The sequence below is a fragment of the Oryctolagus cuniculus genome, chromosome 6 (genome assembly GCF_051225735.1).
Source record: "Oryctolagus cuniculus isolate XC-2025 breed Fujian yellow rabbit chromosome 6, ASM5122573v1, whole genome shotgun sequence".
Classification (NCBI taxonomy): Eukaryota; Metazoa; Chordata; class Mammalia; order Lagomorpha; family Leporidae; genus Oryctolagus; species Oryctolagus cuniculus.
In genome coordinates, this window is record NC_142872.1 from 168367900 (window position 1) to 168392020 (window position 24121).

Below are 24121 nucleotides of genomic sequence, written 5' to 3' on the forward strand. Positions count from 1 at the left end.
GCCCAGGCACAGGCTGGCCCTGGTCCAGGAGCCCAGTGACCTGCCAGCAGCAGCAGCCAGACAACGAGGAGCGGGGCCCCTGGGAAGGGTCTGGCGTGAGCAAGGGCTGCTGGGGGGCGGGGGGCAGGGAACAGCCCCCTGCCGCGTAAGCCATCAGCAAGAGTGCACTCCAGTGTCCCTTGGTTTCAACTGCACAGCTGTGGGAGGGAACAAGGAGTTTGTTTTTTAGGATTTATTTATTTATTTGACAGTTACGCAGAGAGAGACAGGTCTTCCATCCGCTGGTTCACTCCCCAGTTGGCCGCAATGGCCGGAGCTGTACCGGGGATCAAGGGATTTCTGACAGGACAGTGTCCTGGCCACCATGGCCGCTGGGTGGCCCAGGCCAGACTGCTGTTAGTGGCTGGGTTTAGACAGCAGCACGTCAGTGACAAGGGGGTTGTGTGACCTCAGTGGTAGCACAGGCTTGAAGACACCCCGGGTGGGTGGGTGGGCTGAGCTCCTCTTGGGGTGCCTGCGTCCCGGGTGAAGTCCTGCCTCTGCTTTGCTTCCAGCTTCCGCTGCTCCCGGAAGGCAGGCGTTGGCCCAAGGGCTTGGGGTGCTGCGCCTGACTCTGGCTCTGGCGTGGCACTTGGGGAGGCAGCTGGCAGGCAGAGATCCCTCAGCCTTAAAAACTTTTTATACTCTTACCCGAAAACATCCCAAAGCCCACTGCTGCTGCTGGTGGTCTGTCATCCTGCCTGGAGCAGGAACGAGCGGAAGAGGACGGTGTGCCTAGGGGCCCAGAGGGCCTGCATGGGCGCCCCAGCCCCAGCCCGGTGGTCGGCAGCAGCCAGGGAGGCCCCTGGAGGCCCGGGGTCTGCTCCTCCGAGACTGGGGGCCCACGTCTGGGCTCCAGCAGTGAGGGCCTGCCCTGCCCCTCCTGCAGCTCTGGCTCCTCACACAGGTGGGGAAGGGGACACAGGCGCTGCTAAGTGTTTTTAATGACTGGCTGCGCTCCCTTCCCCCGAACCCCGAGTCTCCACCCCCTGAGAAGTTCACGCAGCAATCCAGGGCCCTGGGCCTTCAAGGACGTTGTCACCTGGGAGGAGAGACAGTCATTCCTGCTGTGCTGCGGCCCCGCCCCCACCCCACCGCACCCCCAGTACCTGTGGTGGGTCTAGGTGGAGGCTGGGGGCGGGGGGTCCCAAACACAGGGCCGCTGGGTGCTGCACATCTCACAGCCAGGGCGGCTCAGCGCGTTGATGAAGGTGCAGGACGGACAGGGCCAGCCGGGCTGGGGAGGCGGGGACACAGCGGCTGCTTCCTGTTCCTCCCAGTGCCCACAGCTGCCCAGGCTCGGCCCATTCCCACCTTGCCCACTCGGGTCCCTGCCCACCTGAAGAGGGCTGGGGAGGCTGGAGCTGGCCGGCTGAGGAGCCCGGGGCGGCGCCAGTGGCTGAGGACACGAGTGTCCCGTGTCCCCACCTGTCTTCAGGGGGCGCTGAGGGCTGCATCCTGCAACAGGAGGTGGGGCTCAGGGCCGCCCCAGGCTGTAGCCCACCGCCCGCCCCACCCACGTCAGGGACTGGCCTGGGGCCTCTCGAGGGGCTGAGAGCAGGTAGAGGAAGGCGGGGTCCCCGTCCTGCCGGACGCCGTAGGAGGCCAGGCTGCGCTCAGGCACGCAGAGGCATCGCCCGATGACCCAGCGCTGCACCGCGGGCGGGAAGCCAAACTCCGAGAACACCTAGGAGCAAAGCGTCACGGCTGGGCGTGTCCCCGGGTGGCCTCCCCAGCGGCAGCCCTGGTTGTGCCCACCTGCTCCTGGAGCGCTGCGATGGTGCAGTGGGGGTGCACCTGCAGCGAGACGTGGGCCGAAGACGCCGTGGACGCGGCCGACGCGGCATCCTCGACCGTGACCTGCAGCCTGACCAGAACCAGAATCGGGATGGCCCGGGCCCTCGGGAGGGGCGGGGCTGGGTGACGGGAGGGGCGGGCTGGGTGACGGCGGCGTCTCGGGCCTCACCTGAGCGGACCAGGCGGAAAGCAGGACTCCTGGAGCTGAACGCTGAGGGCCGCGTGATGCTGGGCCAGGGCGGCGGCCGTCTGGGCCGCCCCCTCCTCATCCCCGTCTGCGATGGCCCTGGCCAGGCGTCCTACCAGCTCTTCTGCAGGGCGAGGGAGGACAGCTGTCCCAGCCGGGCACTCGCTGCTCCCCCAACCCTGCCTGGCTTCCTGCCCTTACCTTTCTCCATCAGGTCTCCAGGGCTCCAGGGCGGATCCGCCTCGGGTTGGGGGGCTTTGGGCGCGAGGGCCACAGGGGGACTGGGTGGGGAAACAGGGCACGTCCCTGGGCTCTGGGCTGGGGGTGGGCTGCCACTGCCTGGGAGGAAAGATGGCAATGGGCGGGGCCTCTGGCCAGGCCTTTGTCTTCTCACCTCACCTTCCCAAGTCGTCCCCTGCCTGACCCTTGCGGATGCTAGAAGTGAACTCGTGTGGTCTTTGGGACCTGGACACCTTCAGACCCCTTCTGCTGTTGGGCCCGCGTGCCAGCCCCACTCCACACAGGACGGCCAAAGCTGCCCAACAGGCAGCCCCGCAGTCGGGGGCCCCCCTCTCCCCACAGCACTGCACACGCCCGGCCCAGTCCATGGCAGCTCTGGTGGCCTCGGCCCTCCCAGCCGCCAGTGCTGTGCCTGTGCGTCCAGGGCCCTGCAGAGCCCCTTACGGCTCTCGGCCACACGGCTCCTGCTAGGAATCTCGAATCTCACTGGTCTCACCCGCTCAGCAAGGCCCCTTCCAGCTCCCGCGCGCCCATTCTGTTCACATCTAATGGGAGTTTGTTTACACTCTGTCCTCGATGTCTGCTTCCCTTCTAGTTGGTTTGTTTTAGACTTTAGATTATTTATCTGAAAGACAGAGGCAGAGAGAGGGGGCCACAACAGCCAGAGTGTGCCGATCCGAAGCCAGGAGCCAGGAGCTTCTTCCAGGCCTCCCACACGGGTGCAGGGTTCCAAGCACTTGGGCCATCTTCCACTGCAGAGAGCTGGATCAGAAGTGGAGCAGCCGGGACTAGAACCGGCGCCCATATGGGACACCGGTACTGCAGGTGCAGCTTTTACCTGCTACGCCACAGTGCCTGCCCCGCTTCTAGTTTTTTGACAAGTGGGAGGCAGAGGAAGCTTCAGGAGGGTGGGAGCTTGAGGCCTTATTCATGCTAAAGGGGCATCTGCAAAGACTTATGGTCTTGAGAGAAGTTTGTGTAAAATTTGCATGGATTCAAAAAATTTGGGGTGGGGCTACCACCTACAACACCGGCATCCCGCATGCGTGCCAGTTCGCGTCCCAGCTACTCCATTTCTGATCCAGCTCTCTGCTGATGGCCTGGGAAAAGCAGTGGAAGATGGCCCAAGTGCTTGGGCCCCTGCACCCACGTGAGAAACCTGGAGGAGTATACTAGCTTCAGCCTGGCCCAGTCCTGGCCACTGAAGCCAATGGGGGGCAAACTGGCAGATGGAAGATGGGTATCTCTCTCTCTCCCTCCTCTTTATAACTCTGGCTTTAAGACAAGATTTTATATATATATATGGCCAGCACTGTGGCGTGGCGGGTTACGCTCTGCCTGCGACATCAGCACCCAATGCTAGCACTGGTTCCAGACCAGCGGACCTGGCTCTCTGCTGGATCGGCGGGAGATAGCCAAGGGCTTGGGCCCCTGCACCCATGGGGGAGACCTGGAAGAAGCTCCTGGCTCCAGGCTTCAGCCTGGGACGACCTGTATGGCCATTTAAGGAGTGACCCAGCGGACGGGAGATTCTCTCACTCTGCCTTTCAAATAAACTAAAACAAAAAAAAGATATTTTGTACCAAATAAGCTTCTCTTTTAATTTCAATTTTTCTACGAATTTTTTAGTGCCCTCGTATCTGGTGGGTGACTGACTGCCTGGGCCTCTCACACATCACTTGTCTGGTCTGCTTTGTGTGTCCTCCTTCCCTCCCTGGTGTACACCACGGGCCTGGCCCTCTCCTCTCTCCTGATGATCTTGGATGACTGCTACTCCCAGATGCCTCGGACCCAACCCCCTGCCGTCCTCTCACACAGGCCCTCTACCCAGGAACTCTGCACTGCCACTGAAACAGCGGGAACCCAACTCACTTCGCCACCCAATCATCTCACACCCTTCCTCCCCGCCATCTGCACCAGCCAGTACCACACAGGGCCTCACTGAGTCAGAGCAGTGTGAATCTAAGCCGGTCACTCCACCACCCGACACCACCGCGCTCTCCAGGGGACACCCGTCACTCCACCACCCGACACCACCGCGCTCCTGAGGGACACCCATCACTCCACCACCCTACAGCACTGCGCTCTCCAGGGGACACCTGTCACTCCACCACCTGATACCACCACACTCCTGGGGACACCTGTCCCTCCACCACCCGACACCACCACTGAGGGGACACCCGTCACTCCAACACCCGACACCACCACACTCCTGGGGACACCTGTCACTCCACCACCCGACACTACCACACTCCTGGGGACACCTGTCACTCCACCACCCGACACCACCACTGCTGAGGGACACCTGTCACTCCACCACCCGACACCACCATACTCCAGAGGACACCTGTCCCTCCACCACCCGACACCACCACACTCCAGGGGACACCTGTCCCTCCACCACCCGACACCACACTCCTGGGATACCTGTCACTCCACCACCCAACACCACCACTGAGGGGACACCCGTCACTCCACCACCTGATACCACCACACTCCAGGGGACACCTGTCACTCACCACCCGACACCACCACTGAGGGGACACCTGTCACTCCACCACCCGACACCACCACACTCCAGGGGACACCCGTCACTCCACCACCCGACACCACCACACTCCAGGGGACACCCGTCCCTCCACCACCCGACACCACCACACTCCAGGGGACACCTGTCACTCACCACCCGACACCACCACACTCCAGGGGACACCTGTCACTCCACCACCCGACACCACCACACTCCTGGAGACACCTGTCACTCCACCACCCGACACCACCACACTCCTGGGGACACCTGTCACTCACCACCCGACACCACCACACTCCTGGGGACACCTGTCACTCCACCACCCAACACCACCACTGAGGGGACACCCGTCACTCCACCACCTGATACCACCACACTCCAGGGGACACCTGTCACTCACCACCCGACACCACCACTGAGGGGACACCTGTCACTCCACCACCCGACACCACCACACTCCAGGGGACACCTGTCACTCCACCACCTGATACCACCACACTCCAGGGGACACCTGTCACTCACCACCCGACACCACCACTGAGGGGACACCTGTCACTCCACCACCCGACACCACCACACTCCAGGGGACACCTGTCCCTCCACCACCCGACATCACCACACTCCAGGGGACACCTGTCACTCACCACCCGACACCACACTCCTGGGGACACCTGTCACTCACCACCCGACACCACACTCCAGGGGACACCTGTCACTCCACCACCTGATACCACCACACTCCAGGGGACACCTGTCACTCACCACCCGACACCACCACTGAGGGGACACCTGTCCCTCCACCACCCGACACCACCACACTCCAGGGGACACCTGTCACTCCACCACCTGATACCACCACACTCCAGGGGACACCTGTCACTCACCACCCGACACCACCACTGAGGGGACACCTGTCACTCCACCACCCGACACCACCACACTCCAGGGGACACCTGTCCCTCCACCACCCGACACCACCACACTCCAGGGGACACCTGTCACTCCACCACCCGACACCACCACACTCCTGGGGACACCTGTCACTCCACCACCCGACACCACCATACTCCAGAGGACACCTGTCCCTCCACCACCCGACACCACCACACTCCAGGGGACACCTGTCCCTCCACCACCCGACACCACACTCCTGGGATACCTGTCACTCTACCAACCGACACCACACTCCAGGGGACACCTGTCACTCTGCCACCCGACACCACCACACTCCTGGGGACACCCGTCCCTCCACCACCCGACACCACCACACTCCAGGGGACACCTGTCACTCCACCACCCGACACCACCACGCTCTCCAGGGGACACCCGTCCCTCCACCACCCGACACCACCACACTCCAGGGGACACCTGTCACTCACCACCCGACACCACCACACTCCAGGGGACACCTGTCACTCCACCACCCGACACCACCACACTCCAGGGGACACCTGTCACTCACCACCCGACACCACCACACTCCAGGGGACACCTGTCACTCCACCACCCGACACCACCACACTCCTGGAGACACCTGTCACTCCACCACCCGACACCACCACACTCCTGGGGACACCTGTCACTCACCACCCGACACCACCACACTCCTGGGGACACCTGTCACTCCACCACCCAACACCACCACTGAGGGGACACCCGTCACTCCACCACCTGATACCACCACACTCCAGGGGACACCTGTCACTCACCACCCGACACCACCACTGAGGGGACACCTGTCACTCCACCACCCGACACCACCACACTCCAGGGGACACCTGTCACTCCACCACCTGATACCACCACACTCCAGGGGACACCTGTCACTCACCACCCGACACCACCACTGAGGGGACACCTGTCACTCCACCACCCGACACCACCACACTCCAGGGGACACCTGTCCCTCTACCACCCGACATCACCACACTCCAGGGGACACATGTCCCTCCACCACCCGACACCACCACACTCCTGGGGACACCTGTCCCTCCACCACCCGACACCACCACACTCCAGGGGACACCTGTCACTCCACCACCTGATACCACCACACTCCAGGGGACACCTGTCACTCACCACCCGACACCACCACTGAGGGGACACCTGTCACTCCACCACCCGACACCACCACACTCCAGGGGACACCTGTCCCTCCACCACCCGACACCACCACACTCCAGGGGACACCTGTCACTCCACCACCCGACACCACCACACTCCTGGGGACACCTGTCACTCCACCACCCGACACCACCATACTCCAGAGGACACCTGTCCCTCCACCACCCGACACCACCACACTCCAGGGGACACCTGTCCCTCCACCACCCGACACCACACTCCTGGGATACCTGTCACTCTACCAACCGACACCACACTCCAGGGGACACCTGTCACTCTGCCACCCGACACCACCACACTCCTGGGGACACCCGTCCCTCCACCACCCGACACCACCACACTCCAGGGGACACCTGTCACTCCACCACCCGACACCACCACGCTCTCCAGGGGACACCCGTCCCTCCACCACCCGACACCACCACACTCCAGGGGACACCTGTCACTCACCACCCGACACCACCACACTCCAGGGGACACCCGTCACTCCACCACCCGACACCACCACACTCCAGGGGACACCCGTCCCTCCACCACCCGACACCACCGCGCTCCAGGGGACACCTGTCACTCACCACCCAACACCACCACACTCCAGGGGACACCTGTCACTCCACCACCCGACACCACCACACTCCTAGGGACACCTGTCACTCACCACCCGACACCACCACACTCCTGGGGACACCTGTCACTCCACCACCCGACACCACCACACTCCTGGGGACACCTGTCCCTCCACCACCCGACACCACCACACTCCAGGGGACACCTGTCACTCCACCACCTGATACCACCACACTCCAGGGGACACCTGTCACTCACCACCCGACACCACCACTGAGGGGACACCTGTCACTCCACCACCCGACACCACCACACTCCAGGGGACACCTGTCCCTCCACCACCCGACACCACCACACTCCAGGGGACACCCGTCACTCCACCACCCGACACCACCACGCTCCTGGGGACACCTGTCACTCCACCACCCGACACCACCACACTCCAGGGGACACCTGTCCCTCCACCACCCGACACCACACTGCTGAGGGACACTTCCCACCACGCCCAGGCCCTGTGTGCTCTTCCTCTCCACACCTGCGTGGTTCAGTGCCGCTCAGCCTCTACCTCTGACCCTGTCTCCATCTGCTCCCTCCTGGGACCCTCCGCAGGCCCCTGCTGAGGGGAGGGCGGGCCCAGCCCCCCAGTCTCATCCGGGGCTGGGAGGCCGGGCCACCTACCATTCTGGCCCTCCATGGCGGCGCCCTGGACCAGGGCTGCCCACCGCTGAGCTTCCTGAGGGTTGAGGAAACGCAGGCTCATGGTGCCCGGCCCTCCTGGGGGGGGCTGCAGCTCATGCTGGCCGGGGCCTCGGACGGTGTAGCAGACGGAGTCCAGGGGCCACTGCCAACTGACCTGAGGAGGAGAGTCCAGGCTCAGGGCCTCCCACCCGGGCCCCGCTCAGCACGACGCCGAAGGACCGGAAGAGACAGCGGGAGGCCACCTGCACGGTTCCCTCCTTTCCGCGAGTCGGGACGCGGGTACCCGCACGACCCCCGGGTTCCAGTGAGAAAACACAAACTGGGCAAAGCATGCCGCCCTCACTCACCGCCCCCGGCCCCGCGCCCTGCAGCTCCAGCCTGAAGCGGCCAGGCCGCGCGGGGTCCGCGCTCAGCTGCAGCCTCCGCAGCTGCGCCTCGGCGTCGGGCGCGGCGCCCAGCGGCCTCACGGCGGCGTGCACGGCCAGGAGCGCCGCGGCCGAGCCCGGCTCAGAGGACGCCACCACCGCCCCGCCGGCCGGCGGCGCCATCTCCAGTCCGGCTGGGCCGCGGCGCTCCGAGTCCGCTTCCGGGTGATCGGGCCGCCAAGCGCCCGCACCGGCCAGAAACGCGAGCCGCGGGCCCGGGGTTCCGGGGCGGCCAGCTGACCCGCCCGCTTGGCCTGGCACGCACACGGTCCGGGCGAGGCCAGCGGCCGGTCCGAGGCCTGAGCGGGACAGCCGAGGAGGCTACGTCTGAGCTGGGGGCCGAGGCACCGGCCACAACTGGAAGACAGGGTCGGACGGGCGGGACGCCGGCCTGGCGGCGAGTACCTGCCAGCGCCGCTCCGAACGCCTCCCTTCCCACCGGCGCCCGGCAGCCGGGCAGGGGCCCCGCCTACACGGCGCGCTCGCGGGGCCGCGGCCCCTGGGAACTGGGTCGGCGACCCCCTCCCTTCAGGGGCGGAACGGGGGAAGCCGCGACCAATGAGTGCCAGCGAGGAAGGCGGGTTCGTAGGGCCAGGGGAGTGACAGGCAGGTCCTCTAGCCAGTAGCAATGCAAGTAGGACTGAGCGGCGGGCAAGCCCACCAATGGCTATTCGAGCTTTGGATCCCGGAGGCTGGAGCGGGCCATTCACAGGCGTGAGGCCGGGCCTGACGGACGCTTGTTGTTGTCCGGCTGGGGGAGGCGGAGGTCGCTGGTTCGCTCGCTCGCTGGGCCGATCTGTGGCGGTCGGCGGCAGGTCGGTCGCGAGAGCGGGCGCTGTGCAGCGGGGTGAGGCTATGTCGCGGTGGCAACCCGGATGGGCCGGCAGGGCCGGGAGTAACGGGACGTCGCCGCGGAGCTTCCCCCGGATACAGTGCGGCCTGCGCGCGGGCCACGGCGCCGCCCTCCGGTCCTGAGGCGCCCTCGCCGCGCGGAGCCTGTCGCGCCTTCGCACCGTCCCCCGCGCCTAGCGGCCCGGCACGGCCCGGCCCAGCCCAGGCAGGTGGGTGTCCGCCCTGTGCCCCTCAGCCCCCGGCGGCCGCGCCCGGCGCCCGGCGCACTGCCTCCTGGGACTTGAAGTCCGGCCGCGCCGGCGCACTGCCTCCTGGGACTCGGAGTCCCGGCCGCGGCAGGTGCGCCGTGCACGGGGCCGGGGTCTCCACGCCCGCGGGGCTTCTCCCGCTCCCTGCCGGACGGCAGCCCGCAGGACGGGAGGCGCCCCTGGCGGGGCCCCTAGGTTCCTGACCGGCGTGCAGGTTCTTGCCTGCGTTGGGGAGCCGCAGCCCGTGGTGGGGGGCCGCGGCTTTTTGTGGATGGGGAGGGAGAAACTGAACCAGCAGCTCCAGGGTGAACAAGACCCCCAGTGGGCTCCCAGCCTGACCCCGGAAATGGCGGGGCAGCGCAGGGGTGTGGCGGAACGGGGGCCGGGGGCTGCCACCCCCGGGCGACGGGACATCCCCGCTGCTCTGGCTGCTCGGAGGCAGGCTGGGGACAGGCCACAGCGGCTCCTCCTAGCGGGAAGGTGTCCATGGCCGCGCCTGCTCGCCCTAGGCAGCACCGGCCCCTCCGGGGCACCGCCCCTCCCAGGACATGAAGCTGCTGGAGAACTCCAGCTTCGAGGCCATCAACTCGCAGCTGACTGTGGAGACCGGGGACGCGCACATCATCGGCAGGTGAGGCCAGCGTCTCCGGGCCCCCGGGCCCCCTGCCCCGGCCCGAGCTGGGCCTGGAGGCCCGGTGCTCCATGGTCCCGCCCGCGCCCCTAGGATCGAGAGCTACTCGTGTAAGATGGCGGGAGACGACAAGCACATGTTCAAGCAGTTCTGCCAGGACGGGCAGCCCCACGTGCTGGAGGCGCTGTCCCCACCCCAGACCTCGGGCCTCAGCCCCAGCAGGTGAGCGGCGCGGGGTGGGGGTAGGGGGCAGCCTGGGACGGAGGCTGGGCGGGGGCTGGGCTGGGGAGCGTGGGACGAGGGTGGGACAAGGCTTTGCCTGTTGCAGGCTGAGCAAGAGCCAAGGAGGTGAGGACGAGGGCCCGCTGAGCGACAAGTGCAGCCGCAAGACCCTCTTCTACCTGATCGCCACGCTCAACGAGTCCTTTAGGCCCGACTACGACTTCAGCACCGCCCGCAGCCACGAGTTCAGCAGGGAGCCCAGCCTGAGCTGGGTGAGGGTCGGGTCCCCCAGGCCGCCCCCGCCCCCGCCGCCCACCCGTGCCGCCCCGGGCCCCCGTCAGCTGTGCTGTGCCCGCCCCAGGTGGTGAACGCCGTCAACTGCAGCCTGTTCTCGGCCGTGCGGGAGGACTTCAGGGCCCTGAAGCCGCAGCTGTGGAACGCGGTGGACGAGGAGATCTGCCTGGCCGAGTGTGACATCTACAGGTGGGCCGGCTGCCCGCAGGTGGGGCCCGTGCCCGCGCCCCGGGGCCTCACGCCACCCCTCGCCCTCACCCCGCAGCTACAACCCAGACCTGGACTCGGACCCGTTCGGGGAGGACGGCAGCCTCTGGTCCTTCAACTACTTCTTCTACAACAAGCGGCTCAAGCGCATCGTCTTCTTCAGCTGCCGCTCCATCAGGTTGGTCCGCCCGGCCCGGCCCGCGGCAGAGCAGGGGGAGGGGAGGAGGGGCTGAGAGCGCCCCCGTGTCTCCGCAGCGGCTCCACCTACACCCCCTCGGAGGCCGGCCACGAGCTGGACATGGACCTGGGGGAGGAGAGCGGGGGTGGAGGCAGTGAGGCCGCGGCCGAGGAGACCAGTGCCATGGAGGACAGGTGTGTGACGGGGGCTGCGGCTCAGGTCCCCAGGGCCTGGGACGGGTGGGACGGGGGCGGGGGTCCTGTGCCCGGCCTCCTGCGTGGTGGCCCCTCAAGGCTTGCCGTGTGCCGACCTCTGCCAGAGTCCCGGTGATTTGTATGTGACGAGGAGGAGAGCAGAGGCCCCAGCTTCATCCAGCTTCAACCAAGCCTGGACCTGCTCCGCTGAGGGTCCCAGGGCCGTCCCAGCTGCTGGCCAGACCCTGCACTGCCCAAGGCCACTCCTGCCTAGCCCTTTGGCTGCAGCCTGTGGACTCCACTCAGCCACAGGCTCCTGCTGCCCACACAACCGCCACAGGCAGGGGCGGCTGCACCACAGAGTTTATTTTTGTACTTCCTTCTGGGCCGACGGTCGCAGACCCCTGCCAGCGGGACCCAGCGGTCACCGGCTTTGACCTTGGGTGGCCCGTGGCGCCCACCTGTGCCCCCCACCTCGCCCGTCGGGCCGCGTGCACTGAGTGTCACTTCGCTGCAGCTCATTTGTTTCAAATAAAAGTTTGCGTGACTCGGTGTGGACCTCATTGCGGCGCGGGGGCGGGGCCTGCGTGGGGGCGGGGCCTGCGTCCGCTGGAATCCTAGCAACGGCCCCTGCCCGGGCGGCTCCCAGGGCTGTTGGACCCTCGGCTGCCAAGATGGAGGGGGAGGCCCTGGACGCGAGCAACCCTCTATCAGCCGAAGGCGACAGCCTGGTCTTGGACGTGGACCTGTACGACACGGACACCTACGACGTCCCAGACCCCGGGCTGCTCTCAGAAGAGGACGGTGAGGCCCTGCCGGGGAGCGGGGCCCGCGGGGGCTGGGCCCCCGGGCTGACGGCGCCTGCCGCCCACAGAGCTGTACTTCACCGAGCCGGAGCGCAACCTGCAGTTTTTTGCCAGCAACCAGAGGTGGCAAAACCTGACCTTGCGCGCCCGCGCCCGCCAGCTGTGGCTGCTTCTACGCACGGGCCTTCGCGACATCGTGGAGAAGGTGCAGCCTGTCCCAGCGCGTGCGGGGGCCCCCAGCGCAGACTCCCCAAAACCCCGGGCAGCCGCGCTCCTCCCGTCGTGACCGCAGGCCTGCCGTCCCCGCCCGCAGGAAAAGAGGGCCGAGCTGCGCGTGGCGCGCCTGACGCACGGCTTGGAGCCCCTGCGCTGCCTGGAGGTCGCAGCCGGGCCGCGCTCCGTGGCGCTGGACCCCGTGGGAGGACGCTTGGTGGTGCTGGACGGCGAGTGCCGCCTGCACCTGCACAGAAAAGACGGCTGGGCGCAGGGCAAGCTGCTGGCCCCCGTGGCTCTTACGGGGCTGGTGGCCGTGCTGGGCCCTCTGGGTGCGGTGGGCCGCTTTGTAGGCTGGGGTCCCCAGGGGCTGGCCATCCTACGGCCTGACCTCAGTCTGCTATGGCTGAGCAAGCCTGGGGCAGACAGACCGCCGAGCGACGAGACCACTTGCTGCCTGCCGGTGCCCGACCTGGGGCTACTGCTGGTGGCCCAGGCGAGCGGCGGCCTGGCGCTTTGGAAGTTCCGCTCAGGCGGTCGCCGCCTGGTGCCGCGAGGGTCACCCCTGCAGCCACCGGCCGGCCTGGAGGGGCCGCTCCAGCGCCTAGCTCTGTGGCCTGCGCCACCCCACTGCGTCCCGCGCTGTGTGGCCGCCTACGGCTCTGCTGCTCTCACCTTGGACCTTCAGGAGTGGGCGCTAGTGGACGTGCGCCGGGATCTGCACAAAACGTGAGGACGCCTGGGCGCAAGCGGCCGTGAGATGGGGCCTCTGGGGAGAGCCACGGGCGGGGCAGGGGGCGCGCCAGGCACGCACGCCACCACGCCGCATCTCCCGCGCCCACAGCACCATCTCAGACCTGGCGTATTGCGAGGATGCGGAGGTCATGGTGACGGCCTCGCGGGACACCACAGTGAAGGTGTGGGAAGCCGACTGGCAGATCCGGATGGTGTTCGTGGGCCACACAGGTGGGGTGCGGCGTCTCCGCCAGCCCTGGCCAGGCTTTGCTGCACTCGCCACAGCCAGGCCGACGACGCCCTAACCCTCCGGGCGGATGCGCCCGAGTGACCCGCGCCCCTCCCGCAGGCCCAGTGACTGCTATGACCGTGCTCCCGAACACAACGCTGGTAGTGTCCGCCTCGCAGGACGGCACGCTGCGCACGTGGGACCTGCAGGCGGCGGCGCAAGTGGGCGAAGTGTCTCTGTGCTACTGGTGTCAGGATGCGCTGTCCGCGCGCGTGAACCGCCTGCTGGCCCCGGCTGGCCCCGGCTGGCCCGTGCTGTCGCTGTGCGCCACCGGCGTGGGGCTGTGGTGCCTGCGAGAGCTCCACTCACCGCTGGCACAGCTGCCCGCACCTGTGCTGCACCTGCAGGTGGCGCCCCCGCTGCCCGCGCCTGAATACCCGTCGCTGCCCGCGCGCCTTGTGTGTGCGTGCGCGGACGGCTCGGTCTACCTGGTGTCGGCAGTGACCGGGCGCTTAGTGAGCGCACTGCTGCTGGAGCCCGAGGACCTGGCGGCCAGCGTGGCCTACTGCCTGCCCCGCGAGGCACTGTGGCTGCTGACGCGCGCCGGGCACCTGGTGCTCGCCAACGCCGCGCGCTGCCCCATGCGCGTGCTGTACCGCTCGCGCCCGCCGCCGCCCCCGGCGCCGCAGCCCTGCTGCCTGCACCTTTACAGCCACCTCACGGACCCCAGAGCCGCGTTCGCCTCCTGGGAGGCCGTGCGCGAGCGCGGGGGCGAGCCGCGCCACAGCGCCGCGTCCTGGGCCTGGAAGAACAAGAACCGGTGGGTGCCGGAGCTGGCCCGAGGGCTGGGAGGGCGGCCGGGGACCGGGCCCGCGCCAACACGCCCTGTGGCCACCGCAGGTACCTGCTGGTGGTCGGGTACTCGGACGGCTCGCTGTCGGTCCTCGAAGGGCCCACGTCCAAGGCCGTCTTCCACACGGAGGCACACAGCCCGGGCCCGGTCACAGCCATCGCATCCACCTGCAGCAGCATTGTGACTTCCGGTCAGTCCCTGCTGTCCTGCCCCAGGGCGGGTCTTGGCCTGGGAGACCCCCGGGGGCCCAGCCCCGGCTCCCGACACCCGTCCCACAGGCGGAGACCTGACGGTGAAGATGTGGCGCGTCTTCCCCTACGCCGAAGAGAGCCTGAGCCTGCTGCGGACTTTCTCCTGTTGCCACCCCGGCGCCTGGCTCTGCGCGCTGGGCAGACGCGTCACCGTGGGCTTCGAGGCCCCGGAGAGCGCCACCTACGGCCTGGTGCAGTTCGGCCTGGGCAGTGAGCGGCGCTGCGACCACCGGCCCCAGGATGACCCCCTGGACCACATCACGGGTGAGGGCGCGAGCCAGTGGCCAGGCCTGGGCCGCCGTGCTGGCCTGCGTGCTGACCTGGAGCCCCCCGCAGGCCTGTGCTGCTGCCCCACACTCAAGCTCTACGCCTGCTCCAGCCTGGACTGCACCGTCCGCATCTGGACCGCCGACAACCGCCTGCTGCGGTGGGCAGGGCGCGGGGCCGGGCTGGGGCGTCCGGGTGGAGCACAGCTGCTGGGCTCCACTGGGGGGGCAGGTCCCGGCCCTGCTGCTGCCTCAGTTTCCCTCTCTGACTGGACTCTGGCCCCTGGGCACCCTGCAGGCTCCTGCAGCTGGGCGGTGCCCCGCAGGCCCTGGCCTTTTGCAACAACAGTGGAGACCTGGTGCTGGCACTGGGCTCCCACCTCTGCCTGGTGTCCCACAAGCTGTACCTGCCCACGTCCTACCTGGTTAAGGTGTGCGGGGAGGGAGGAGTTGACAGGGGGGCTGCTGCAGGTACTTGTCCCCCACCCAGGCCAGGAATCTGGGTTTCTCGCCCCTGTTCAGAAGCTGTGCATGAAGGAACCTGACGTGGTGGACGACCCCCCGCTGCCACTGACCAGCAAGGAGCCACTGACTTCCGTCCAGCTGCAAAGGCTCGCTACCCTGCACGGGGTGGCCAGCCTCAGGTCTGCCCGCGGCTCTGCCCGGCCCTCCTGGAGGCTCCCCCCAGCCCTGTGGGGGCAGGAGCTGTGTGCCCCCAGCACCAGGGCCCCTCGGGGCTGGCTGCGAGCCAGCCCAGCCCAGTCCCTGCACCTCGCTTGCTCCTCCCCCCGCCCCGGGATGCCCCCAGCACCCATCCCCCTCTGCCTGTCCCTGTCTGCAGTGTGGCCTTGACCTTCATCCGTCACCAGTCATCAGTGCCCCAGGAGCCGGTGTTGAAGGAGGTGGGGTGGGCCCTAAGACCCCTGACTCCCCAGGGCCCAGCTGTGACCCCTGCCCAGGCTTAGGCCACAACCCTTGGTCCCTGGGGCTGGCCCTGGGTCCTGGCACGTGCCCGGGTAGCTGTGGGCCAGGCTCGAGAGAGGACAGTCTGACCCCTGTCCACCTCCTCAGGACTTGGAGCCCCTCGTGGCCCGGGACAGAGACCTAAAGCAGCTGAGGCTGGGGCTGGTGGTCCCTGAAGCCCCGCCCCCACTTTCCAGGCAGCAGCGCCAGGACGCCTTTGACCGTTACCTCCGTTTGATCCACAGCCCCGGCCTGCTGGTGGGTGTGGGGCCACCTCCAGCCACCCCTGACCCGGGGCTTCCCTCTGCCCCGAGACAACTCAGCCCGCCTGCTCTGTCACCCCAGGACTTCCAGTCTGCAAGGGCATCCCAGGAGTGGGCCACTGCGGCCTTCGGCCTGGAGAGAGAGGCCGGGGACACTGTGTCGCCCAGCGCCAGTGTCCAGACAGCGCCAACAGCTCTGCCCCCACAGGCCCTGGAAGCCCGGGCCCGGCGCTTCGCCCGCCCTCCCCGAGTCGCCCTGCCCCTGCTACCCACCCAGCACAAGGTGCACAGCAAGGTGTCCCAGGTGAGGCCCCGCCACTCCCCACCCAGCCTGACCCCGCGCCGGCCTCCCTGCCCCGTGACTCTTGTGTTGTCCCAGCTTCTAGTCCGCTCCTCCCTGAGCTACGAGCTGGGCCTCGGGCTGGACATGCTGCTGGAGTCAGAGCAGGTCCGGCGGGAGATGACCGTGGGCCCCGACTCACTGTCCTACCTGCAGCACAGGGTAAGGGGCCTGGCGGGTGAAGGTACCCGGGGCGTCGGGGGCCGCACTGTGTGCTGAGCCCGTTCCGATCCCCCTCCCCAGATCCCACTGCTGCTGAGGCGACGGCCCAGGGAGCCCCTGTCCAAGCTCAGGGGCTTCTTTCCTGCCACCCCACACCCCCACAAGGTGAGGCCAGGACCCCCTCTGCCACACAGCTTCCTGTCCCTGTCTGGCCCGCCTTCGGCCCAGCTCAGGAGCCTGCACCAGAGTCTGGGGGCTGCCAGCAGGAGCCTCCGCTGGCTGGGTGTGGGCATCCCCTTCGGCTCCTCCTGGGTGACCTGAGGCCCCACCCTTCAGGGGAGCAAGGCTGAGCGGAGCTGGCCCTCCAAACCCGCCAGGCTCCTGGGCAGGCCTCGGCGCCTCTCCTACACCTGCCTGGGGCATGACTGGCCCTTCCCTGGGAGGGGACCACTGTCTGCTCCTGCCCTGCCCCCACCAGCCATGGTTCTGAGACTTCCCCCTTCCAGGTCTCAGGGCTGAACCCTGCGGGGGGCTCCCGGTGGGGGGAGACTCTCAGAACCAGCACCCGCTGGCCCCGCAGGACTCTGTCTTCATGTACCACGGCTGACGGCACACTGACACCCCTCCATCTGGCCTGCCTGTCTATGGGCTGACGGGGGGGCACTTTGGCTGGTGGAGCTGGACTGGGGGCTGAGTGGGGTCGTGTGGGTGACCAGCGTGGGCTGAGGGACCTCGGGGCCTCAGCCCACCCTCCTCTGCCTGCCCCCAGGGCTGCCCGCTGCCCATCAGCTTCCCAGGTTTTGTGCCCAACTCCATGCTGCTGCAGCAGATGTGGCTGCCTGCCGAGGTCAGCTGCCTGGGATCCCTGGCCCAGCTCGCCTCCCGGTTCCGGAGACGCAAGGCAAGGGGCAGGGCGGGGGGCTCGCCGGCCCGGGGAGGGCTCTGCCGTGCCCACCGCCCGACGGACGCCGCCTCTCGCCCTCGGCTTTGCAGCCAGGTGGGAGCCGCGGCGACGACCTGTGGCTGCATCACCCCCGGCGGTCCAACGCCAGGTGGAAGAGGCGGTGGCTGCAGTGGCTGCGCGGGAAGGCCAGGGCCAAGGAGGAGGAGGAGGAGGAGAAGAAGGTGGTGATTTTTCTGGAGGAGGATGAGGAAGAGAAACCGGAGGAGGAGGAAGAAGGGGAGGAGGAGGAGGAGGAGGAGGAGGAGGAGGAGGAGGAGGAGGAGGACTTGAGAGTGGTGTGCTCCTCGGCGACCCTGAGCCCACAGAGGCTGCACTCTGAGCAGCGGCTGGAGTCCTTGGAGCCCAAGCTTTCGGTACAGGCCCCAGGCTGCCACGGGAGGCGTGGGTTCAGCATCCCCGGCGCCAAGAAATGGGGCCTGCAGCGACCCTGCCTCCCCCAGAGCACCGCAGAGCTGACCCCGGAAGCCCTGAGCTCCCAGCAGACCACCAGGACCAAGACGGGCGCCTACCCTCAGTCCCAGTACCCCCGCACCCGCACACTGTGGGAGGAGCGCTACGGGCACCTGCCCAAGTTTCTGCACTTCTTCGTCAGCCAGAACTGGTTCAAAAAGCTGTTCCCCGTCATCACCCTAGAGGTAGGAGGAGCCCGGGATGGGTGGGCAGCAAGGCTGGGGCGGGGCACGAGCTGGGGCCCAGCACGCCCCCACCGCAGGCATATCCAGAGATGGGCACTGTGGAGGGACTGGCCTCGGTGCTGCTGGACATGCTGCCCACGTCCTCCTGGGCAGACCGCGTGCACATGCTGCACGCTCTGCTGATGCTGCTGCCGGACCTGGGCCACGGCCTCCGCAGCCAGCTGCGGGACCTCCTCCTGCATCTGCTTAACTTGGACCAGCCCCCCAGCTTCCAGGTGACCGCACGGCTCGCCACGCCCCCAGCCTGCCCCGCCCCGGGCCCCCTCCTCCTCCAACCGCAGCCCGGCTTCCGGCTTCTCCCAGGACCCCACTCAGAAGCAGTTTGTGATGCTGGCGCTGCAGCTGCTGCTGGCCTGCTTCCTGGAGTCGAACGACGCGGTGCTGGAGCTCATGTCCTACTTCCTCTACTCGCCAGACCCCTGCCGGTGCGTCCCGCCCCCGCCCCCCCCCCCAGCCCTGCCTGGGCCCTGCCGTACCACCTGTCCTTGCCCCAGGCCAGAACTCAAGAAGCTGATGGACAGGCTGGGCCTGCAAGACCCGCAGGGCTTCCTGTTCAAGGAGATGCTGACCTGGGTCCAGGGTGCCCAGCTCAGCTCCAAGTCCACGCTGCGCACACTGTGCTGTCAGAAGCTGGAGGGCATGATCCAGCAGCTGCAGGTCCTGCTCACCCCCCTCCCAGGCTCCTCCAGGACGTGGGGGCAGAGCTGGGGGGGGTGGCACAGGCGCTGCCCGTCCAGGGCATCCTTCAGGATCTCCTTGGGCAGCTGCAAGCCTGCGGGGGGGGGGGGGGGCGGGGCGGGGCGGGGCGGCTTAGAGGCAGGGAGGCGCGGTCAGGGGCGGGGCACCCATCCCCGCAGCTCTGAGCGCTTCTCCGATTCCTGCAGACAAGAATCACGAAGGCGCAGGCGGCCAGGCCAGAGCCCTCAGCGCCCCCCACTCCTCCCAAGGAGGCCCCCTTGAAGGCTGCGCCGCCGGTGTCCCCCGTGCCCTGGCGGCACCTCCTGGAGCCGCCCTTGCCGGCGGGTGCGGGTGCGGGTGCGGAGCTGCAGGCCCAGCCGGTGCGCAGCCGGTGGACCAAGCGCGCGCTCTCCGAGACGCTGCAGAACTTCTGCGGGACGCCCAGGCCCAGCTGGCGCTCGCCCGCGTCCCCGGCGCTGCCGGAGAGGCCGCAGCTGCCCCACGGGCAGATGCTGGACCTCGGCTGCATCGACGCGCTCAACTACTTCTGCGAGCAGCAGCGGGCGCAGCAGCTCATCCTGCTCTGGGAGGAGGCGCAGCGCCTGCGCTCGCCCGAGCCCAACACCGTGGTGCGGCCGCCGCACGACCGCAGGTGCGGGCGCGGCCCGGGCGGCGGGGGCGGGCGGCCACGGGCCGGCCCGGCTGACCCGCTGCCCCCGCCGTCCCCAGGCGCTGCCCCATCCTCCGGCTCCAGGAGGCCGAGGTCCACAGCTCCGAGGAGCGGCCGAGGGGTGAGTGCGCGGGGCGGAGGCGGGACCGCCACCCCCACCCTCATGCCTGCCGGCAGCCTCACCGCCCTGCCCCTGCGCCCGCAGGCCGGATGCCCGCCGCGCTCCGCACCGGCCGCACCCGCCCCCTCGACGGCTCCATCCGGGCTCTGAAGCTGCCGCTGCCGCGGGTGGAGGTACAGCCGTTTCCGGCGGGGTGGCCACAGCCCGCACGCCCGCGGTGCCCGCTGCCCCTGCAGCCCGGGCTGCAGCGCTACTTCGTGCCGGGGCGCGCAGACCCCGACGGCCTGGGCTGACCGCCTGGCCGACCCCTGCCTGCCCCCTCGCGTCTGGAATAAAGCCCAGGGCCACAGCCGGCAGATGGGGCGTTGCCTCCACCTTTGCGGCCCGGGCTCGGGGTGGGTGGCCTGACGGCAGCAGGTGTGTGTGGGGTAGGCGGCAGCTGGCTGTGTCTTGGGCACTCTCCCAGCAGTCCCTGGAGATGGGTGCTGTTGTGGGGTACAGGGTCACACACGCCTTCTGAGGGGACCCCCAAGACTGCACGCACACCTTGGGTGCCCTGCCTTGGGCTCTCAGCAGTGACTTCCTGTAAATTTCCTGCCTCTGGCTATGGTTAGGGGCCTGCTCCTTCCCTGTGGGCCTCAAGCCCACCGCCAGGTGAGCTGACCCCACCCCCACCGCGCCTCCCTGTTCCGGGATGAGAGCAAACCCTTTCTAAGGTATGGCACAGGCAAGCACAGCAAGTTTGAAACATCACACACCCACAAAGCAGTCATAAAGGAAACAATGTATCTACACAGGAATTTTTAATTTTTTATTTCTTTTTCTTTTTCTTTTCTTTTTTTTTTTTTTTTTTTGACAGGCAGAGTGGACAGTGAGAGAGACAGAAAGGTCTTCCTTTGCCGTTGGTTCACCTTCCAATGGCTGCCGCGGCCGGCGCACCGCGCTGATCCGAAGGCAGGAGCCAGGTGTTTCTCCTGGTCTCCCATGGGGTGCAGGGCCCAAGGACCTGGGCCATCCTCCACTGCACTCCCGGGCCACAGCAGAGAGCTGGCCTGGAAGAGGGGCAACCGGGACAGAATCCGGCGCCCCGACCAGGACTAGAACCGGGTATGCCGGCCCCGCTAGGCGGAGGATTAGCCTATTGAGCCATGGCGTTGGCGGAATTTTTAATTTTTAAAAATTTATTTATTTATTTATTTTTGGACAGGCAGAGTGGACATTGAGATAGAGAGAGAGACAGAGAGAAAGGTCTTCCTTTCCGTTGGTTCACCCCTCAATGGCCACTGCGGCTGGTGCGCTGCGGCCGGCGCACTGTGCTGATCCGAAGCCAGGTCTCCTGGTCTCCCCTGCAGGTGCAGGGCCCAAGCACCTGGGCCATCCTCCACTGCACTCCTGGGCCACAGCAGAGAGCTGGACTGGAAGAGGAGCAACTGGGACAGAATCCGGCACCCTAACTGGGACTAGAACCCCGGGTGCCAGCGCCGCAGGCGGAGGATTAGCCTAGTGAGCATTAAGGGAGTAGGAAGGGGGGCTCTGCCATCCGTCCAGAGCGAGTAGGCAGTCCCGCAGTTGACAGCAAAACCCACACAGCCCTGAAGGAAAACGCACAAGAAGTCCAAGAGGCACATGGAAACATTACAGACACATCAGGGCCCGCGCTGTGGCCTAGTAGGCTAAGCCTCCGCCTGTGGCGCTAGCATCCCATATGAGCTCCACTTCCAATCCAGTGCCCTGCTAATGCGCCTGGGAAAGCAGCAGATGATGGCCCAAGTCCTTGGGCCCCTGCACCCACGTGGGAGACCTGGAAGAAGCTCCTGGCTTGGGATCGGCCCAGCTCCAGCTGTTGCAGCCATCTGGGTAGTGAACCAGTAGATGGAAGCTCTCTCTCTCTGTAACGCTGTCTCTCAGATTTATTTGTTTGTTTGAGAGGCAGAGTTACAGAGAAGCAGAGCCTGAGCCGATCCCAAGCCAGGAGCTTCTTCTGGGTCTCCCACGTGGGTGCAGGGGCCCAAGCACTTGGACCATCTTCTGCTACTTTCCCAGGTGCATTAGCAAGGAGTGGGATCAGAAAAGGAGCAGGTGGGACTCGAACCAGCACCCATATGGGATGCCGGCACTGCAGGCGGTGGCTTTACCTTCCGTGCTACAGCTCAGGCCCCAGTGAATGAAACATTAAAAAAAAGACAGACCCGGGCCGGCGCCGCGGCTCACTAGGCTAATCCTCCGCCTAGCGGTGCCGGCACACCGGGTTCTAGTCCCGGTCGGGGCACCGGATTCTGTCCCGATTGCCCCTCTTCCAAGCCAGCCCTCTGCTGTGGCCAGGGAGTGCAGTGGAGGATGGCCCAGGTGCTTGGGCCCTGCACCCCATGGGAGACCAGGAAAAGCACCTGGCTCCTGGCTCCTGCCATCGGATCAGCGCGGTGCGCCGGCCGCAGCGCACCAGCCGCGGCGGCCATTGGAGGGTGAACCAACGGCAAAGGAAGACCTTTCTCTCTGTCTCTCTCTCTCACTGTCCACTCTGCCTGTCAAGAAAAAAAAAAAAAAAAAAAAAAAAAAAAAGACAGACCCATGTCTGGGTGTACACACACGTGCACACACGCACACGTGCACACACACATACACACACATGGCTTCACCCTCAGCAACTGAGAACCACTGTGACAAACGGCCATTGCTCACTGGGCTGCCTACACGTGAGAACCTGAGACTCACCAGGCTGGAGGCCTGCCGTGGGCTCGCAGTCTCTGCACGGGTGGGGCAGCCCAGGAGGTCGGAAGTGACCCCGCCGTCACTCGGGAGAAATGCATCAGGCTCCGCCAACAAGACTGCAAATCAGCCTCAAAGTAGCGCCCCAGGGTGTGGGTTAAGGCGCCGCCTGGGACACCCACACCCCGTCCTGCAGTGCCCGATACTACGGGGCTACCAGGCTGGGCTGAGGTCAGGGGCCAGGAACTCAACCACCTCTCCCCCATGGCTGGCAGGAGCCCAGCTCCTGGGGCCGGCACCGGCTGGCTCCGAGCTGGAGTCGGGAGTGCACCGGTCGTCCTAACCGCGAGACTAAATCCCGCTCCTCCCCAGACTTCCTGAAGTACCCTTGCAGAGCCTCGTGTTCCACTTCTAGAACATTCTCGAAACAACAGTGTGCAGGTGAGAATAGATGGCCAGGGCGCAGGATGGGACGGGGGTCCTGCACGAGGGGAGCTCTATGACCAGCTTTTTAAAGGGATCCATTTCCTCATTTGAACGCAGAGCGACAGAGCGAGGAGGAGCAGGGACAGAGCTTTCCCACCCACTGGTTCACTTGGGCCATCACTGCTGCCTGCCAGGATGTGCGTTGTCAGGACGCTGCGTAGCTGGGACCTGAACCCCTGCTCTCCCAACATGGGACACAGGCGTCCCAAGCAGCGACTTAACTGCTGAGCCAATGGCCACACACCAGAGGCTGCGATCTGCCCATCTGTCTTGGGACTGTGGGGGGTGCCCGTCCTGGTGACCACGTGGTGGTACTATATATAGGCCTCCCATGGCATCAAAGCAAGCATGGGCCTGTGGGAGCCAGTGGGCCTGACCTGCACATCTTGGGCGCAAACAAAAGTGCCCACCAGAGGGCGCCATTTGCCCAGATTGTCCGCCTGGCGCCCCCTTTTCCTCCCTTTCGGTGGGACACAAGGTCAGGTCTGGATGAGACCATAAAGTGCCCGCCCAAGGGGCCACCCTGGGCAAGTGCCAGTTCTGGGAGTTTGTGGGGCTCTCCTGGGCATTTGTGCCCTTGATGTAAAAGAATTAAATAATTACATCCGCCTGTTAAAGGGGTTTATGCAACGTGCAATCCATGAGGCAGGACAGGCCCTTGGCCTAGTGGTGAAGGTGCCTGCGTCGCGTGTGGGAGTGTCTGGGCTGGAGTCCCAGCCCTGCTCCCGACTCCAGCTTCCTGCTGTGTGAACCCTGGGAGGCGCTGGTGACGGCTCAAGCACCTGGATCCCTGACACCCAGGTGGGAGACCTGGGTGGAGTTCCCAGCCCTGGCTGTTGTGGGCATGTGGGGACTGAACTGGAGTGTAGGAGTTTATCTGCTTCTTCATCTCTGTGCTCTGATACCCATCCATCCGTCCAAGAAACAAGTGGTCAAAATGGGGGCCGGCGCCGCGGCTCACTAGGCTAATCCTCCGCCTAGCGGCGCCGGCACACCGGGTTCTAGTCCCGGTCGGGGCGCCGGATTCTGTCCCGGTTGCCCCTCTTCCAGGCCAGCTCTCTGCTGTGGCCAGGGAGTGCAGTGGAGGATGGCCCAAATGCTTGGGCCCTGCACCCCATGGGAGACCAGGAAAAGCACCTGGCTCCTGGCTCCTGCCATCGGATCAGCGCGGTGCGCCGGCCGCATTGCGCCGGCCGCGGCGGCCATTGGAGGGTGAACCAACAGCAAAGGAAGACCTTTCTCTCTGTCTCTCTCTCTCTCACTGTCCACTCTGCCTGTCAAAAAAA

At 66.5% G+C, this 24121-nt stretch overlaps 3 protein-coding genes across 14 annotated transcripts; 2 read left to right on the plus strand and 1 right to left on the minus strand.

Annotated features, from left to right (window-relative positions):
- Positions 1-217: 217 nt before the first annotated feature.
- On the minus strand, positions 218-9409 carry SHARPIN (SHANK associated RH domain interactor). 11 transcript variants are annotated; one of them, XM_089336565.1, is made up of 9 exons: positions 9270-9409; positions 8163-8337; positions 2225-2362; positions 2006-2147; positions 1798-1906; positions 1573-1726; positions 1379-1497; positions 1149-1276; positions 218-643 (listed from the first exon to the last, which is right to left on the minus strand). In XM_089336565.1, the coding sequence occupies exons 2-8, from the start codon at positions 8242-8244 to the stop codon at positions 1160-1162; spliced, it is 861 nt and encodes a 286-aa protein (XP_089192691.1). In that variant the 5' UTR covers positions 8245-8337; positions 9270-9409; the 3' UTR covers positions 218-643; positions 1149-1159. The 11 variants fall into 11 exon arrangements, with proteins under 11 accessions (XP_089192691.1, XP_089192690.1, XP_089192692.1 ...); XM_089336564.1 differs by lacking the exon at positions 9270-9409 and adding an exon at positions 9014-9147; XM_089336566.1 differs by lacking the exon at positions 9270-9409 and adding an exon at positions 9014-9147 and having other exon boundaries at positions 218-1081.
- MAF1 (MAF1 negative regulator of RNA polymerase III) lies at positions 9313-11982 on the plus strand. 2 transcript variants are annotated; one of them, XM_051831305.3, is made up of 8 exons: positions 9313-9669; positions 10218-10339; positions 10433-10561; positions 10668-10833; positions 10923-11044; positions 11121-11240; positions 11318-11434; positions 11560-11982. In XM_051831305.3, the coding sequence occupies exons 2-8, from the start codon at positions 10257-10259 to the stop codon at positions 11579-11581; spliced, it is 759 nt and encodes a 252-aa protein (XP_051687265.1). In that variant the 5' UTR covers positions 9313-9669; positions 10218-10256; the 3' UTR covers positions 11582-11982. The 2 variants fall into 2 exon arrangements, with proteins under 2 accessions (XP_051687265.1, XP_051687266.1); XM_051831306.3 differs by having other exon boundaries at positions 10222-10339.
- WDR97 (WD repeat domain 97) lies at positions 11964-23452 on the plus strand. The gene is made up of 26 exons (XM_051831215.3): positions 11964-12238; positions 12309-12445; positions 12554-13182; positions 13298-13419; positions 13538-14237; positions 14318-14460; positions 14549-14785; positions 14858-14948; positions 15086-15218; positions 15310-15431; positions 15629-15689; positions 15859-16008; positions 16096-16317; positions 16393-16515; positions 16597-16680; positions 17285-17416; positions 17509-17832; positions 17920-18114; positions 18192-18389; positions 18478-18599; positions 18669-18831; positions 19059-19504; positions 19582-19643; positions 19728-19816; positions 22625-22790; positions 22893-23452. Exons 1-26 carry the CDS (start codon positions 12109-12111, stop codon positions 22994-22996), a joined length of 5085 nt encoding a protein of 1694 aa, XP_051687175.3. The 5' UTR covers positions 11964-12108; the 3' UTR covers positions 22997-23452.
- Positions 23453-24121: the final 669 nt, after the last annotated feature.